The sequence below is a fragment of the Crotalus tigris genome, unplaced genomic scaffold (assembly GCF_016545835.1).
Source record: "Crotalus tigris isolate CLP2741 ecotype Arizona unplaced genomic scaffold, ASM1654583v1 scf7180000017792.2578787, whole genome shotgun sequence".
NCBI lineage: Eukaryota > Metazoa > Chordata > Lepidosauria > Squamata > Viperidae > Crotalus > Crotalus tigris.
The window spans coordinates 2,058,287-2,077,939 of NW_024096639.1; the positions used below are offsets into that span (position 1 = coordinate 2,058,287).

At 35.3% G+C, this 19,653-nt stretch overlaps 1 protein-coding gene across 1 annotated transcript in view; it reads right to left on the bottom strand.

Moving 5' to 3' along the window:
• Window positions 1-14,604, bottom strand: part of EPHA4 (EPH receptor A4) — a 185,525-nt gene extending 170,921 nt beyond the window's left edge. The window contains exons 1-3 of the mRNA XM_039342469.1: window positions 14,439-14,604; window positions 11,176-11,243; window positions 5,579-6,242 (exon numbers count right to left, since the gene is read on the bottom strand). Coding sequence (XP_039198403.1) covers window positions 5,579-6,242; window positions 11,176-11,243; window positions 14,439-14,529 — 823 coding nt within the window. The 5' untranslated portion in view covers window positions 14,530-14,604. The remainder of the gene's footprint in view (window positions 1-5,578; window positions 6,243-11,175; window positions 11,244-14,438) is intronic.
• Window positions 14,605-19,653: the final 5,049 nt, after the last annotated feature.

Below are 19,653 nucleotides of genomic sequence, written 5' to 3' on the forward strand. Positions count from 1 at the left end.
AATGGAGTATAACCATTGGGTAGGAAAGAAGAGCCAGGAAATGTATAGTGTTATCCATTATCATCCTTACTCCATTTTTCAGTTCCTTGGAAGAAAAACGTCTCACTGTTTCCATTCAGTCTCTGAAATGAACCAACTCCTTCTGCATGTTTCTTTGTTGTTCTAAACCTCTGCTTAATTATGCCACATGGCCTGACACTCTGCAGTTTACTGCTCTGTGAAATTAACTTTGAATTAAGCACTAATTGCACATCAAAATGCTTTGTTTGCATATTCACAAGACAGGGAATCAATACTTTACTGTTATATTATAGAAGACATCTAGAATGGATTTTGGTCCTGGTGTCATACTGTTGATATATATGACACAAAATGAAAATAGTCAATCTTTTTTCTTTTTTTAGTGAAACATGTATGCATAGCATTATTGTATAATCAATAACAAACTTTCAATTGATATATTCCATGAAAGCTTGCTTGTTGCAGCCTATAGCAACATTCGATCCTACAGCAGGTGAAGGATTGCATGATGAACGGAGGGGACAGAGATAATAATTGTTCAAAATATTGTAGCTATATTTTTATTGTATTTTTTCTTAAATAATCACAGCTTTTTCTCTTACGAGCCATGTACAATTTTATTTGAGTTGATTCATATTAAATTTATGACTGCTAAAGTCAGCACAACAGAAAACCGTCTGTTCAGCGCATCACCATTTCATATTAACTGTGCAATAATATATTACCTCACCCACCCTCTTTAACCCAGGCTGTTACTTTAATTTTCCAACCTTGGAAACCCAGGGGAAAGATCCCACCTAAGGTGCAAATGCTTCACTTCATAACCCAGCCATTCTATACAGTATATTGTTAGCACTTTTCCCCCACAAAGATATCCCAGACCTATTTTACATATATGTGATAACAATGAAAGCACACTCTTACAGTTGAAGGCCTGAGCTGTAAAGAGAAATACTGTGCAAATATCGCATCCCTATCTCTTAAACAAAGAACTTTAAACCCAAATGGAGTTCATTTGCATGAAACCCAAGTCTTCAGCATCTACATAATAGACAGAAGGAGCTTCTCCTTCACTCTTTCCAAAGGAAGCTCTTATCTCCTTTGTGAAAGTGGGAAACGGGTGGGACTATTTTGCATGAGGATGTATACAAGATATGCAAATGAGGAATCTGCTGCATGCAGAAAGCAAACTGGCCAGACAGCTGACACTCTTCCATTCAAAGGGGAAACTTCCTTGGCTTCCAGTGGGAGTAATGAGAATGGAACAAATATGTTTGCTTCCCAGGGTAGGAGAAACTGATCCTGAATATTCATAAAGTGACCATTTAGTCATGGAAGTGTTAATTATTTCCAGCTCATGAAGCTATGTAACCTCACCTGCTCCCAGAAAATATATCAAAAGAACGAAATAATCAGACAGAATGAGAGGAGAATTTGATCTCACGTTAAAAGTCGAGCAAAGAAAGGATAAAAGACAGAGGGATTCAAAAGCTATAAGAGATAGCTTGAAATCTTCCTTTCTCACATATTATTGCAACTACAATAAAAATCTGAGATCACTGGACCATGCTATTAAATACAGATAAATAACCCGGCAACTGCCAGGCTATATTTCTCAGAATCTTGCCAAGCTCACAAATTAGAATGAATATTTTACTTTTATAAGTAAACCATAAACATTTCACATTTAATTCATACAAACCTGATAAGGCTAGCCACAATTTGCTACACATATTAAACGAGGAAGGAAAATAAACTACAATTATTTCGGTAGTCAACATGAGGGAAGAGGAAGGGGAAAATTGAACAAATGAACTATATTATGTATGTCACAATTTATTTATAATTAATTAGTTTGCAAATTTTAAAAACCACGACTTCCCTCTCTATACAAACCTCCCTGTATCTGACACTATTTTACAATACAATCTCATTGTCAATTCAATAGGAAGCCTTACTAATTTTAAAAGAACAGATATGAAAATACATTGAAAGGCTCTGAATACTTGAAAATATCTAATTTATAAATGGAAATGTACTTTTTTTCTGGATACATCCAGAGGTTGATCTGTGAAGTTGCATGATCAAAAGTCATGGATGTCAAAAAAAAACAAAGCCAGATTCCTACAACACTGAAGCCGTGAGATTATATTTATGATTGCTAGATGCAAACAAAATAGGTGTTCTTATTTAAAAATGTAATGAAAAAAGAAAATATAGTAATAATAACAAAATCCACTCTCCAGTTATATTATTTCAAGTATTTAAAATCACAAAGGTAAGTGCTTTATATGATTCAAGTAATTGAATCTTAAATATCCCATAATTAAAGACAAAAGGAAAAATCCAAAAGTAGCAAAAAGAGAAGATATCTCAAAACCATACTTCAACACTTCTAAAAAATTTGATATATATATTTATATATAATATATAAAATTAAGAATGTATTTAGCACTGTGAAATACTAAATTATTGAAACATACATACATATATGTGTATATATATATATATACATATATATGTGTGTGTGTGTTTGTGTGTGTATACCTGGATTTTTATGGTGTATAATTATTAAAGAACAAGTGCTACTTTTAGTTTCACACAGAGCATGACAACAATTTCAGAGAGTTAGCATCTTCCTACTTGTTTAATGTATTCATTGCCTTTCCTATGTTTCCCTTGCATTTCTTCATTTTAATAAGGAAATTAGTTCAGTTTACTGATTTCTTCTTAGTCTGTATAATAAAATAATTTAAATGTCAATGATAAATTCTATAAAGGGAAAATCACCTACAAGCTGAACTTTATCTTAAAATAGTAATTATTTTCACCTTGCAATAGACTTCAAAGGCAATTTCATGTTTCAGGAATATATTTCCCATTCATATTTTTTGCCCCAAAAGGTTTGTAAATCAATGCATTTTTCCCCTTTCTTCAATTTGAAACGAGAAATTCAGCCAGCACAAAAATAGTTGTAAAAATAGGTGAAGTATATAAAACAGTATGTGTACAAAATCTAGGAATTATATTGTAGAGAAAAATGAGTAACAAAAGACTTTCATTTCAGAGAATAATATTCAAGATGAAGACGCTGAATGAACTTGGAGCTATGAGGAAGAAATGCAGATACCATCAGGTAAATATAATCTCTATTTTCTACTAAGCGTTCTTTGTTATCACTACCATTATATATATATAAATATAGATATTATGTCTCTCTCTCTCTCTCTCTCTCTGTGTGTGTGTGTGTGTGTGTGAGTGAGTGTGTGTGTGTGTATGTGTATATATATATATACACATAAACACATGTAGTTTGGTCTCCAATGTTCTAAATTTTTCAATAGATGAATATTATTATAGCTTCAAATAATAGAAGCACCTTCTGCCTTATCGTATGTCCATTAAACCTTTGTTCAGGTTTTAAGATCTTAATCAATCTTAATTCTGACCTAAGGATCACAGGAGGAAGATGGATGAGGAAGTGAATGACCTATGACCTTCTCTTGCATTTATATTGCCAAGTTTCAACACTGAAAAAGAGTTTGAGTAGACAGTTAACAAATATTGTAGATCTAATAAGTTTATCTTCCCTTATGTCTGTCTTCCAATTTCATAATAACACATCTATATGATTTTTACCCAAGAGTTAGAAGGACAGTAGAGTAGCTGATTTATAATGTTAGGTAAAGTAAGAAAATGTGAGGATATTTAATTCCTAACTTTGTGGCATACTTACAAGAAAACGCTCTGGATTCAGAATCAATGTCATTATTCAGAACTACTAAAATTTGGAGTTCAGGAAATGTATTCACAAACAGGCATATATTATCATGGAATTGGGAGATAAAATTGTGTTGTTTATTGGTTTACATTCACTTCAAGGAACTTTAATGAACTGGTATTAACCTGACAGAGACTCAAAACAAAATACAGAATTGGATTTGATATTTACTTATTGGGGGGGGGGGAATAGTCCTGTAAAGTATGTGTATAAGTTGTTGTTGTTTTTAAAAAAGATAATGAAATGTATTTACTAGGTTATTTTCCCATTTTTTAAAATATTTTTATAAGAAAGTATTTTTTTTGTTTTCCAAACTTCCAAAAACAAGGCTTCCTTTGTCAGCTGATTAAATAATAAAGTGTGGGTCACTGACTAAGGAGTGTTTTAGTTTTGCATCAATCAGGGTGAGCCAATATTGCCTCAGCACCTCCTTTGGGGAAATCTAATAGCCAATATTCTAATTTTATCCATCTGTTTCCTCATAACCAAATTCTATAAAATTAAATTCAAAGAAATACAGAAACTAATAAAAACAGAAATATTTTTCTACATATTAATTGTCTCATAATGTGATCACTTCAAGTATGATATCTGTATATTGGCAACAATTTATTTGTACCAGGCATCCAAACATTTTGAATGTTCCTGTTCTTTTCCAGAGAGAGAGAATTACTTGCTTTTGTGATGTTGCCCTGTCATTATACTAGCCACATTTCAGTTCTCACTCCAACAGCTCATAATTATAGTGTCAAGCAGTTATGTTCAATTCTTTTTCAATAAGCATAGAAATATCTGATTAATACATGATGGTAAAGGAAAATGTTTAGAAAAATTGTTTATCTCAAGTAATAATTAATTTCAAATTGCCTATAAATTGATCATATGAATCTATTTTAGATGTGGGATGAAACTGCTATGGTATATTAATTTTATAAAATAAAATAGTGTGATGTTTGTTTTGTTCACACTAACTAAAAAAGGGATTTTTTTTTAGCAAAATGCAATTAAAATACTTCAAACACAGTACCCTAAATCTTATTACTTTAAAAATAAATGAAGCTATTATTTTGAAAAAAAGAATTTATTAGAGATTTGTCTTGAACAGGTGGCTTACAGGAATAATCAAGTCCATAATCGGTTATAGTCTACTTATAAAATCATAATAATGTATAACTAAAAATCAAGAGAATCACAAAGAAGATTTAAGTTCTTTTTCTTTCCTTTCCTTTAAAATAAGCTGCCTTTTATATGAACGTTAATCCCTAATTCTGTGGAGGATAGGAAAAGGAGGGGAAAAACAGATGACTTTTGCATTTCTGGCCAGTCTCCTAGCAAGTTCTTTTGTAAATGAAACAATGGAGACTTTTTGAGAAATAAAAATATGTCACTAAAGCAGTCATGTCATCCATTCAAGGATTACTTATTAGAAGAATTCTCAAGTGAGACAGTAGAGTTATTTTGAAATAGACTAAGAAGAATTTTCAAATCAAAGCTTTATTTTCTATCATGAAAGTAAAAACAAAAATTTCTAGATTATTATTATTAATAATAATAATAATAATACACATCTTATGGTAATTCCTTTGTTCTTTCAGAATTATATATCCTTTAGCTCTGCCTCCTGGAACTACAGTACTGAATTTCCTCATTAGACCATGCTGTCCCACTGCATCCCCACAGGGATTGCTAATTACTAGCTTTCTTCAATTTAGCCTCCTTTCTGATTCAATTACATACACCATCCTTTAATGAACAGTATAATGCAACAAGGCCTACCTTGACATTCTCCATTATGCTCTTCATACCCAGCATTGCATAGGCAGTTGCCAATGGGTACCAGCCATTCACCATCTGCCCCACAGTACATTTTTGGCACATCCTTCTCTTCTGAGTTGTTGACACATGAACCACGAACCTCGACCAAAGAAGATGTATCAGCTCCTGTGATTGTGTCTGGAAACTGAGCCAGATTACGTACTGTCAGGGGACACTTCTTGTAGAAGACACGAACAGACACCAGGGCTATGCAAGCACCTACATCCTGGAATGCCAGATAAAATCCCTTCTTGCTCAATGGACCCACATCACGTATCTCTGTATTTAATTTCATAATCCTGTCGCCAATGTCTACCTGAGTAAAACTCTCATCAGCAGCAATGGTGTCAATCTTACCAAACTGACTTTCTCGAATAAAACGCTCCTTGTCATTGCTTGATTCATAATAGTACAGGTTAAAAGTCTCCTTGCAAGTTCCCATAACACCTGGCAGGCTGTTGCAGTCTCTTAGTGTGAACTTGATTTCAATATAAACCCTTTGAGCCCCTTCACGGGGAATCCAATCAGTCCGTAACCAGTTGTTCTGACTTGGTTCCATGACGTTGCAGACTTGATAAGTGCGGATTGGTGTATTTTTCTCATCCATAATGCTGACTTCCTCCCACTGTGAATAATCAGACAGATAGACATAAATAAAATCATTTAAAATATACAATCAAACCTTCACCAGAAAAAATTATTTCTATACTGGTTTCATTGGTTTTTATACAACAGCCATTAATGCAAACTATCAAGGATGCCTCATATATCTGTATTAACTAAAACAATATTCAAGAGGAAATTAGCTTTTAAAAGCTGTATAGTTTAAGGGAGTAGGGGAGTTAGAATTTTTTAGTTTAATAGAAAGTCAATGATCAATCTGCCAGCATACATTCTATTTGCCAGATAGCATGATTTGAATGGTTCAGACTGCTAATAAGAGCTGCATTAAAATAAAACAGCTGTATCAGTTGAACAGATGTTCTGTTTATATAGCAAAAAAGAAAGAGAAGATATGGAACTTGACCACAGATATCCATCAGAAACAGAGCAGAAATAAGAACTAATCACTTCTAATCATCAATTATTCTGATTATTCTGATATTATGCCTTCACATTCACATACCAAATGTATAACACAAAACAATACTAAAACAATATTATTAGAATCCCAAATAACAATTAAATATAATCAACAGTAAGCAGAAAAATCTCCTCCTGTCATATCTAAATCAGTATTCAGTGTGAAGCTAGAAGATGCCTAGTGTGATCAATCCCTACATTCACACAACATACCCTATACATATTGTGTGAGAAAGATAAAATTTATGGGTATCTTTAAAGAGATTTGCATATATCATAGCCGAGTAACAGAACACAACAGGTGTCAGGTTCAATTACCACTATCTCTAAGTAATTCTGGGAAAGAAATTTGTTTGAAATTCTGGAGGGCTTCTGCCACTCAATATAGAAGAAACTGAACTAGATGGATTATCTATTTCACTATAGGAAATGTTGTTATTATCTGAGTAATTCATATCAAAATCCTGAAATACAGGCCACTATTAATATCTCTATGTGAGATATATATGTGTTTGTTTTAATGGACTACAAAGTTTATAAAACAGAACTTTCACTTAAAAAAATCAACTTCCATTGTGCAATATTTTTTTTTTGTTTTTTGTTCAGGATTAGTCTTTCTCATTTACTCCAACATCTTCAGTTCTATTACCCACACAAGCTATAAATTAGCTAAAATGCAAGTTCCAGACTATTAAATATATGGAAGTGATACTGGATCATGGAAGAATATTTTTAATCCTCAACAAAGATTAAGATTCAGTTCTTCAGCTCAGAAGGATTATACTGCACATGTACATTATAATAAAATAAATAGCTTCAATGCTAAAAAGCTTTAATTTTTACGGTGCACATCTTGATGTATTTCAAAACAATCTGTCTTCAGACAGACAGATAGTTTTCGAGCCAAGACAGTCTGTGTTCCTGAAGAACTCAAATAGGAATAATGACACCACAGTTTTATCACTGGTGATTGTAATAATTAATCTTTCTCTTTAACATTTGGGTAGTTAGTATAGACATACATCTACACAAACCTGTGCACTCAACCACACAAAAAATTATTCTGAAGAGTTTGATTTTATTTTGTTTACAGAGGTTCAGTAAGAGTGAGAGTAAGTAAGGCAAATGGACCCAGACAACATGTTGTTTACTAAGCACTTGTGATTTGTAAAAATGGAAAACGAATAAAATATTTTTTAAAAAGGGAGTGAGAGAAAAGAATAGTATCAGTCAAAAAGAGCTTTAAAATGTTATTATATTAGTAATAGGATAAGAAAAGTACTGCTTGCAAAATAAATAAATACATTGATTTTGGTTTTGCTGAATTCAGGATCAATGACAGAGGAAAACATGCTTTTCCCCCTCACTTATACAAAATTTAACTAAATCCAACCTTTTTCAATGAAGCACATGAACCCAAAACAATAGAATAGCATCATAAAATAGTTTTCAGAGGCTTCATCAGTGAGCAAAATAAATATGCTTGTGCTGGTGGATATTATAAGATCGAAGCTACTCTTCTTTGTATTGTGTTCACAGTCATTAAAGTTCATAACCATTAAATGCTCTTGAGTTTAAATACAATGCTGGATAACTAAAATTTATTTATAGAGCTGTGGCAGCTAACCCCCAAGAGTCAAGATGATAATATTTGAGTTATTGTCTAGAGATACTTGAGAATTCAAGAAAAGGGAGAGAGAGAGAGAGAGAGAGAGAGAGAGAGAGAGAGAGAGAATATCCACCAAGTCAAACTATGTCACGGATAATAGGGGAAACTGCAAAGCCATCTATCAATGTAAAATGCTAGCACACAAAGTGAGCAACAAAGTTCTTTAATTTACAGCTGCCATGAAATGAGCATTGTGTTACAATTCTGCCCTTTATGAACCAATACCCTATACTATGGGAGGGCAGGGACAAAAAAGAAGAAGGAATAAAAATGGTCAATGGGATTTCCTTTTGCATGTTTACACAAAAGACAAGTCAAATTATAAGGCTGGTCCAAAGCCTATTGAATTCTGTGAAAAGAACACAGGCCCTTTGCTGAAAAATTCCTCATAGGATTTGGTCATGACTTCTTCTCTTCCTCAACAGAATTGCACTTTTCATTTAATATTTATATGAGTAAAAAGCCAAACATAATAAATCTGCAAATTTCCAGATAAATAAATTATTGTTTGATAAAGTGTGTGGTCAAAGATTAAATGTGTCCACCTCTTCAGTTTTGTCAAACAGACTTCCTATGTTTTAATAATCCAGGATAAAGGATTCCAGACCAACAGTTTCTTTTAACTCAAATTTTAAAAATAAACCATTAATTAAATGTATAGGGTATACATTGTTCTTCAAGGATTGCCATGGACTCAGTCCTAGGCATATTCATTTGGGTAAATGACCTATTTTCATCTCCAATCTCTCTTATTAATGTATAAAATATTTCACATTTCAGAAATAACCACTTCTTAAATGGTAACATGGGATTCTGCATCATACAGAAAGCACCATAAAATATAAGAGGAAACAGGGTTTATCTTTAAATAATATCTTGGATATTTTTGAAAAATTTGAATGAAACAGCTCTGAATGAAACCTGAAGGATAGGAAACTATTTTTTCCAGCTTTCCTACAGGCAGATTTGAAAGCCGACTAGCTTTCTTTATGCTTCTTTTTATCATTGTCATGTATACGTTTTAATATAATTAATCGTATATTATCATAAAAACACTTCTCCCATTGTTTTTAGAAAAAAATAATATTAATAGAGAATAACTAATTTTCTTCAGCATTTTTAGATGGCTGAAGTTATTTTCATTCAAAATTAAAATATTTAAAGCTATCAAAGAAAAAGATAGGCTAATTTATTAACTTTTTCAGGGTATGGCATTAACTAGAATTCCTGACTCTTACTGAGATAAAGCTGTAGCTTTCCCACTGTCAAAAGATGAGGGCAATTGGCTGCAATCAGCAGTGAATATATGCTGCCTACACCCAGTAGCTTGCCAATCATTTTCTCCTGCCTGAAGAAAAGGAGGAGGGGTTCCAGGAAAAGCAGAGGCAGACCACAACTTGGCTGCAGTCAAGTTCAGGCATAGCAACAATGGGGATTGGACAATTGACTATTTTCCCATCAAAGGGCTATTTCAAAGTTTATGCATAATGCATCTCTAAATAAATAACCTCACATTCCTTTCTTTCATAGAGAGAGAGTTGCATGCAAGCACACAAACACAAATGTACAAGAAATGTTAAAGAATAATGTATTTTAGTAACAAGAACTGCATCTATGGTTATTATATATTTGATGGTGTTTGAAAACTTCTGCTTTACCTTCAGTTGATATGAATAGCTTGCCTTTATACAGTTAAGGTGAGATGTCTGCTTAATTTTAAAGAGCTTTGTGGTCATTGGGAATACCATGCATCTTGTAGTTTTACTCTTGAAACAGTTCTCCTTTTAGCCCTGCTTATGTAGCAAAAGGAAAGCTGTATTTCATTATTTAATAAAATATATGATCCTATGTTATGTATAGTATTAATGGTTATCCATTAAATCCAGTAAGAAATACTCTTGAGTTTCTTGGAACTATCATATCAAGCCACATGCTATTTATTTAAAGTTTCTTTATTATATTGCATATAACTAAGTTATGATTTTAGTTTCTCTCTGTATCCAGATCTACAAATGTCTTGTTTCATTCACTAATAGATGACCAAACTCTTGTTCTGCTTGTACAATGCTCTTATCATTGTACAAAAAAGTAGATATTTGACAAACAAAAAGAATATTTACAGCTAAATATTAACATGAATATTTACAGCTAAATATTAACATTTTTAAAAGCAATATTGAACATTCATCTTTCTATTGATCAGGAGATAAATTGATGGAATGATTGTGACTTCACACTTTAGAATATTTTCCAATATGGGCAATGTATCCTTATCTGAAAATTAGATGAAACTTTGTTTAAAGATAACCTAACTGCTCACTTCCTCTGTAAAATAAATAAAATTGTAGTCTTTGCACATCCTTAAGAACAGTATTCATATAAATTATTATTGTTATAAAATTATAAGAAGAGATATGGATTTGTCCTTGATCAAAATGAAAAAAATAATAATTCATTTATTTTAAAAATTGGTATTTATAAGTGATTTTTGAAGAAATATTTTACATTTGTGTTGGAAATCACAAATATATATTCAGTTCCCTAAATAGAATTGACTTAACAAATTTGCTGACTTGGTTTCAACTCTCTTCAACAGACACCTGTTTCTAAAATTATTGTTGTTGTTGTTTTAAGATTCTTCCATGACAGGTATCCCAGGTTTATATAATGAAATAATACAGTTTTACCAACAAAGTATAATTTCCATCATAAAGGCCAATCAGTGAAGAAAAGGCTATCAAGTATCATTACAAATTTACTAATAATTTCAAACTTTTATTGATTAGATAAAATATTCTGAACTTACCCCTCCCTCTAAGGGGCTTGCTATCCAACCAAGTTCACCTTGAACTGATCTGGAATCCAATAAGGTAACTGCAAAAGAAAAACATACATTAAGTCCCAAGTACTGAAATTCAGATGATGTTTCAAAAAGCATCATTAAATGAGCTACACAAGAAAAGGAAGATACTACTAACCAAAAAAATAAGTATTTTCCCAATGGTAATATAAATAGGAATGTTTCATTCCTATTTAGAATACATATTTTAAAACATATATACAAAAAACCATATTGTGGATCTGATGATAATAATAATACTTGACAGGTGAGTAAAAATGCCAAATCCAATCTAAACATCTGGCTGACTATGCAACCAATCATCATCAACATAATAATAATACCCCAGTAAAGAACTGTCTTGATGTGGTTTTTAATATTATTAAGCAACAACATCTATCTATTCCAAGTCCATGGGAATGACTTAATAGGTGGATAAAAATATTAACAACTGGCTGTGTAATCAACCAATAATAATAAGAACACTGAACTGAAATATTTTCAATTTTTTTCACTGAAAAACAATCCTTTAAAAAAAAGAAAGGTGACCTGAGCTATTTATAACTAAAACTAAGTCTACTTCAAATGCAGCATGATACCTAGTGACTTCATGAACATATCCATGACATTTTCTTGAAAATAATATCAAATAATTTGCCTATGGCTTATTTTATTTTATTTTTTTACTTCACAGTCTAATTTACAGTTCTAAAATTTCCTAGTATTCTCCCATCCAAGTCCTGTTCACATATATCCTGCTTATCCTTAAGGCCATTTTTCATAGATTTTGATTCTAATCCACTGTGCATTTTCAAATTCACAAATCCCAGCAATTATTACAACATCCCTTAGGAGAAATCAATACAGGTATAACAATTTTTTCACTGCAGCACACATAAATAGGATGCCAAACCTATTTACACTATCTCACTAAGACACATGTTGATTCTGTGGATGGGACAGACTTGCATTTAGGACCTCTTAATTCATGTCTCAAAGGTCATCTTCAATAAGGATTAACACTTGGACCCAAATTGAATTGGTTTGGATTTAAAAAACAAAAAAACAAAAAACTAAGATAAAATGTTCTAGGACACTCTCAGTCTTTGAATGCTGTGTGCAATATAATCCTATATGTGTTTAATCAAAAGCAAGTGCAATATTGCTCATTGAGATTTCTTCTCTCATGAATGTGTACAGAAAGCACCTACTCATAATTCATCTTTATTACATGACTGCCTGAGACAATGCTACATGATAGATGGACCTTCCAAGATGAAATAAAATGTTAATTTCACAAACTTTGTAACAAGACTTGTTTACATCATTTGGCACTTCTCTTTATGAATTGTACATCTCATAGAAAAATGTCAGTGAATCCAGAAACAGGTTTAATAGATAACTTAATCTACTGTCACTATAAACAAGAAATGCAACATATTGTGTTGGTCGTGCCATCTTCTGGGTATTTACTGGCACTTGCAAGAAAAGCAGAATGATTTTTAAAGTATTTCCACATATAAGGGAATAGCAAAAAGTGGGCTATGTTGTATAGGAAACATTTCCAGCACTATATGGGGGTGGGGGGGGCATGTATTTTATAAGAAACAAAGAAAGGAAACCAAAATCTGAACAGCTTCAGCACTGCATTCTTTGTACCTCTAGAGGCTCCTGTTAAAAATGAAACAAGAGTTGGGGGGGGGGTGTTAAGAGTGAAAAATGGCTCCCCAGTGCAGATAACTTAAAAGATGCTGAGACGAAATAAATGAAATCTCAGCTGTTCAGCATTCACCCCACCCCAGTAAGTCTACAAAACCACAGATTCCGTATAAATCATACATGAGGTTTTAAGGCAACGTTTTAAAATAGGACCTATGGGTTTATCCTATTTCAACGGGGCATTGTTCTGCTTAAGCCTATTTGTGTGCAGACGATCTTTCCTTTCATCAACAGATGAAGAGCTATCAAACTGCTGGTTGATAACAAAGATGCTAGAAACCAAAGCAGAAGGAGACCCGAAAAATATAACGAGTGACGGGGAAAACCCTTGGCAAATTATTCTGCAAAATCCTTAGCTTTTCTCGCTTTTAAGTTTGAATAACTCACTGGCGCTATTTGTCTTACGCGCCAAGTGATTTCCCAGGCATCTCATATCATAAAACCACGTTCAAGCTGAAGTTACAGGTATCTGACTCCCAGCGGCCGAAGCCGGAGTGAAATAAATAAGGACATCTCACAGAGAGGGAGAAAGTGCGGGAACGCGCATAGCTTCACGCGCGCACCTCCCACCCAGTTTCCTGTCAAGCAGGTTCGTGTCACCTCGTAGCACGTAAGTCACCTCGACGCGCGCAATCGACTGAAGCCCGCGCTGCCGCGCGCGTTTATGTGTGGGGACGCGCGTCCGCGGTTATGTAAGATTAGGCTGGAAAGAAAGGGAAAAAAAAACCACCCCAAACCCTGAATGGTTTTCTTTCTTTTGCTTTAACGTTGCCTCTCCAAGACGTTAAATCAGTAAGAAAATAGCCCCACGGCCGCAGCAAAGAAGGTGCTGAAAGGAAGAATGCGGGCAGACAGAGAAGCTCAGTCCCGTTTCGGAAAAAGGCTGCTTTGACCTTAAGGCGACGGTCTAGAATAAATTAAAACCCTAACCAAATCCACGGAACTTGCTTGCCCTGGCTATTTAGCAAAGGGGGCTTTTTTCTCATGGACCAAAGAGCGCGTTTGCACCAGACTGGCTGGCTGAAAACAGCTCCGTCTAGAAATCCAGGTCAAGCTCCCACGCGGGTTTCTGCCGACGCGCGCAAAGCTGTCACGTCTGCGGCAAATTCGGCTGCGGAAGGCGACCGATCCAAGCCGACCGGACGGTCACAAAGCTGCCCATCCCCAGACGACACTCTCCAAACTTTCGCCTTTCTCTGGAGCGTCCAACAGACGGAGAAGAGCTCAGGCGAAGGGCGGGCTAGCAGGGGGCGAAGCTTCTGAAACAGCCCATTGCTCTTCGCCACCAGCCTAAGTTTGCCGCGAGCTAAGCTAGCGGCTGTCCGTCCTTTCTTATGCAGGCGGGAGGTCGAACTTTAGGTTGTCTGCCTGATCAAGTTGCCCAGTGTTTGGTCCACAGGAGCGGGTGTTGCAAAACAGAAGACCCTCGCACCGACCCAATTCCCTGCCCATACAAGCCACACGAGAAAGACAGGAAAGTCTCGGCTCGGGACCCTTTTTCTCTCACTCACCTTCATTGGCCGGATATATCCGAGAACCGGTGACACCCTCGCAAATCCCAAAGAGAAGCGAAAAGACGGTGAAATATACAATCCCAGCCATGGTTTTTTGGTGCTAGCGCTGCTCTAGACTCCTCTATCCCAGTGGAATAAATGCTTAAATTGGGAGTGCAGCAGGCTGTAGACATTGCCAAAGGGGCGGGGGGAGGAATCGTGACGTCTCACCGTCCATCAACGCCATTCGCCTGTCAGAAGAACTGCTTGAGAGAAAATCCCTCCCAGACACGCCCTCTTCCTAAAACCACGCCCTCCATGCTCCTCCTCCTGGCTCCTCTCGTATTCAGAGCTTCCTCGAAAGATGCAGAAGTGGCTGGCGGACGGTCTGAGCCTTTTTGCTGTTTTTCTCCTTCCCCAAGTAGGCGTCTACTGTTGTACTTTTCTGTCTCCAAGCTTGGTTCAATAAACGCTCTTTTCTCGTATTCTCATGCCCACTTACCTGCGAGCGGATCGCACTGAACTCATTTGGGTTTCCTATTAAGAGGACGCCTCTCGGTTTTTCTCTTATTCTCCCCTGAAGTTCCTGAACCAGTTGAGTGATCTCCTGGATTTAAATGTCCAGCAGGGAAGCGACATGGATTTCTTTGACAGAATTGAAATAGACCCCCTCCCACATTAGGAAAAAAAAATCTTTATAAAAATAACAAAAGGCAAGCTTATTACATTGAGGTTTATTGTAATTGTATCCTTATTTTTTTTCCCCTTGAATGGCATACATTACAGACAACTAAGATTGCAGGATAATTTCGCCTGCATTGTGTACGAACGTTTTCACCAGAACTGAAGCAGACTAAACTGCTCCAGTTTGTAGGAAAAGGGCTTGATTAAAAAAAAGATGCTTCGACTAATAGAAGAATGAAAATTTAGAGAAAGGAATGAGAAGGATTTCACGTCTTTAGATGTTTAAGGAGCTTCCTGTCTGGTCCAGCCAATTCTAACAGATTTTAAAGGTGGTCGTTCGTAAGAAACATCCACTGCCCACCCGTGTTTTTATTCGTCTAATGATTAGACTCTAATCCAACTGAAATAAGGTATTCACAGGGATTCCGCGATTTAGAAGGTCCTCCCCAAAACCAGGGGACAACGTTTCGTAAATAGGACAATGGCAACAAGAAACAAACCACTTTTCGAAAATATCCTTTTTTGCGTTTGTGTCTCGGGGTGAAATATATTCCTTTACGCCAAAGCTCCCCATCCTGGCAGTTCCCCTCGGAGCGCATTCCTCCGAGATCACCAAATCCGCCTGCTAATAGCTGACTTTTTGATAAACCGGACGGCGAGCAATTTCTTTCCACTAGGGACGCTTAATTCTTAGAAAGGAACTACTTTATGGCTCGGTCCCCGAGGTCTTTTACGCGCACCAGCAGCTTTCATTCCAAATAGGAGCGCACGTGGCCGGCGAAGATCAACGTTGCAAGCAACCTGGTCTCTTTCAAGAACACCTTTATTCACTTGCTTGTTTGTCCTCGATCACATAGGGAAGTGGACTTCCCTTTTCTGGGCTGTGCATTTAAGGGATGGACCCATAAACGCAAAAAGGCGGGGGAGGGGGAAAAGGGAAAAGGATTCGCCAAGCGTTTCATTCATTGCGTGTTTCCTCCGTAAGCCAACAGCGCCACCACGTGGGTTGCGGCTGAGCGAAGAAAAGCTGGCGAAGTTGGCAATATGGCAGAGTATGACCCCGAGGCTTCTTCTACCTCTTTCTTGTCACCTACATTGAATATGTTTCTATGTTACCTAAATTAAAAAAAGTAACGTTAAAAAGTAACTATTTGGGCTGTGTCACAAAACGTGCAAAATCTGAATTACTTAGCTCAATTACAAAGCACTGTATAAAACTTCACATTCCCACAAACTTAATCTGATAAGTTGATTAAAATATAGGGGAGGAAGAAGAAACCAAAAAAAGTGGTGTTACAGCTTACGTCTGAAGATTACATTCTTAAAAAAATGCAAATTGAGAATGGTGATGAATTGGTCCATGAAGTTTCCCAAGCCTTGTTAGAAAGAAGAAACGTGCAAATAATTGCTGGACCCACATTAAAATCTAACTGATTTATGCCTCTACTACTCTCTTAAGGCTCTGTTCTCTTCTATTTAACAAATTCAACTGGACTTACCTTTCATAGAAGATTTATAATACATTGAAAATCAAATTAGCAACTGCAAAGGCAAAAAGGAATCTAAGTTAATCATCACCATTCAGGTTTAAAATATGTCAGAAAAGAATCCATTAAACTTGTACCGTCATCAATTCCTAGAAAAGATCTATGACATTTGTGAAATCTAACATCCACTGTTCCAAATTATTTTTTGTTTTATTTTGTTTCTGTTTATCTAAAGTGAGCTTCTATGATTAGAAGTGGAAGATCCAGAAATAAAGCAGATTCACCTTGGGGTCTTTTTACATCCTCAGCAAGAAACAAACAAGCGAATTAGCTGTATAAAATTTTTTATTAACAAAATAAGTTGATTTGGCTGACAGCAATTGACAAAGGTGTGGTTGAAAAACAGCCCTAAATAGGCAACTGTAGGACAGGTTAGTGATGACTTGACTCTGCAATTGCTATTATTAAATTTAGTAACATCTGCCACACATACAGTTTACATTTGCCATCCTCTGCAGCACACTTTAAAATACACTTGCATTTTCTCCACATGTCTTCACTATCTACAGATCTCATACATTTCCAGAATGGTATGTGAATCTTGCTTTCAGAGAATCCAGGCAATCATTCTTTAGTATTGTAGCTAATAGCTGAATGTAAACTACTAGCCAATCAATGTTCATTTTTCTATTTGAAACAACCCACCAGACCCTCCAGTGAATTAAAAAACAAAGAAACACACATGTTACTAGCATATTCATAAATGAAAGGATCCATTCATACTTCATATGAGCTTGTGTAAAATTGTCTGCTAATTTGTAAAACTGTCTTTCTAATAGGCTACAATGGGGAATGTTTGCAAGAATAGATGGTGTTTTAAACTACAGGAAGCCCTTAAACGTTTTCTCTTTATCATGGTGATGGATCTGCATTGCAAAGCACATCAAAGTGAAAGTGGAATTCTAGCAGATCCTGTGAATATAGCATCCCAGCACTTCATGTGACTGTAGTATGTGGAACTGAAAGCTTTTTTCCCTAATAACAAAGAACACAAGGGCACATTACAAAACTTTGGTTAACTGCTAAGCTAAGAAAGCATAGAATGTAGTCTGTGCGGCAAAAAAATTTAGAAACCTATACATATAGGATAAACTTCTACAGATAGTCCTCACCCTATGACCACAATTGAGACCAGAGCTTTCATTGCTAACGATGTGGTCTTTAAATGAGTTGTGCCTGATTTTATTATCTTTTTTGATATTAAACAAATCACCATGGTTGTTAAGTGAATCACATGATTGTTAAGTAAATACAGCTCTCCCCATTGATTGTCAGAAGCCTGTTTAGGAAGGTTGTAAATGGTGATCACACGACCTCTTATGCTGTATCTGTTGTCATCCATGGTGGTTGAAAAGTACCCAAATTTTGATCACCCAACCACAATTATTACAAGTGCAAGAATTAGTCTTGTCACTTTTTTCGGCACTGTCGTAATTTGAACGGTCAGTATATGAATGGTTGTTAAACCGAGGACTACTTGTAGATAGTACTAATACTATATGTTTCACTTATTTTTGAAAAAAGGCAGGAAAAATGTGAACATGTTTTCTAAGATTTGGGGACTGGCACTTGTGGAAACTTGCTTCATATCCATACTGTCTTGTAATTGGGGGGGGGGTGTCTAAGAACCAGCTGGGAGAGGATCAGCATCTATAATTCTCATAGATTGCCAAAGTGGTAAAGAAACTAAGCACATAAGTGATGTGAGACATTCTTTCTTTGTACAGATCTATATCAGAAATTATTTTAGCTGGTAGCAGATTTCTGCAGTTGAACAGTTATTCTTCTTTCCCCATGTTGGCAAGGCAGCAATATGATCTATTGAAATTAACTGGTCACACACTCTTCATTATAAAATGACCCCCAAATGACACAATATAGTGAAAAATCATAAAAGTACAACCCTTGCAAAGAACATAAAATAAATAGTGAAAATGGGGAGGAGAAGACCCTGAAATAAAGCAGTAGAAATTTAATTCAAAGCCTGAAAAAACAAGTAGATCTTTTCTTAGTGCCAAACACTTACAAAAAAGATACATGTGCGATTTCAATTCTATATTTAAGGCATGTTTTTTTTTAAGAATATCCTCTCTAGAATTGCTGCACAGTAAATCTCTGGCCCTGAATCTTAATCACTGAGCAGATACATAATGGCAGCTGTGATCATGCTGATTTATAACTTCGTGGCCTGGAAAACAGAGTGCAAAATTATGAGCTGTGTGCAAATATGCACACAGCATTGTTGCGTGCTCAAATAGTACAGAAAAGAAAAGTCACATACAGACCCCTCTTCTCCCTACATTTTTCCTTTTCATGTTGCTAGGAGAGAGACGATTCATATTGCAATATTTCTGAAAGGGGATGTTCAAAATTGAGAAGAAGTGTAAGAGCAACACAGAGCCAGAACAAATGCAGTTCCCTGAGTGACTATGTACAAAACTAGGTCAACAGCTTGTCTGGCTGTCAGGAAAGAATCCCAATTATTAATAAAATAAAGCAGAAAGATGGAGAGACAGAAGAAACTATTTTAAATTTTGGCTTTATTATTTTTAAAATAACCACAGTTTATTTTAATTGTACTAGTTTGGGAATTCGTTTTGCATTTGTTTTTTCTTTCTTTCTGCAATTAGCCACCATGATTGTCAGAAAAGTAGGTTTATAGTAATAACAGCAGCAACCACCAAATAAAATCAGGGCAATCTTCCCCATAAGATTTGTGTTGGCAAACCATTATTCTAAGGATAAATTTTAATTAAGGTCTGCAATCTTTAGGTAAGATTTTATGACTGAAGATACTGTTAGATTTAAGCATAATTAATCCTTGCAATATTTTGGATTGTTGATCACTACATAACAATTATATCTTCTCTGTTCTGTGATAAGTGCAGGGGTGGTGGATTGCTAAAACTACAAACACTGTGTAACAAAAGTGAGATCTAATCAATTTTGATGATTCTAATAATAATTTACATGCTGAGATTTGCACTACTGCCTGTATGCTA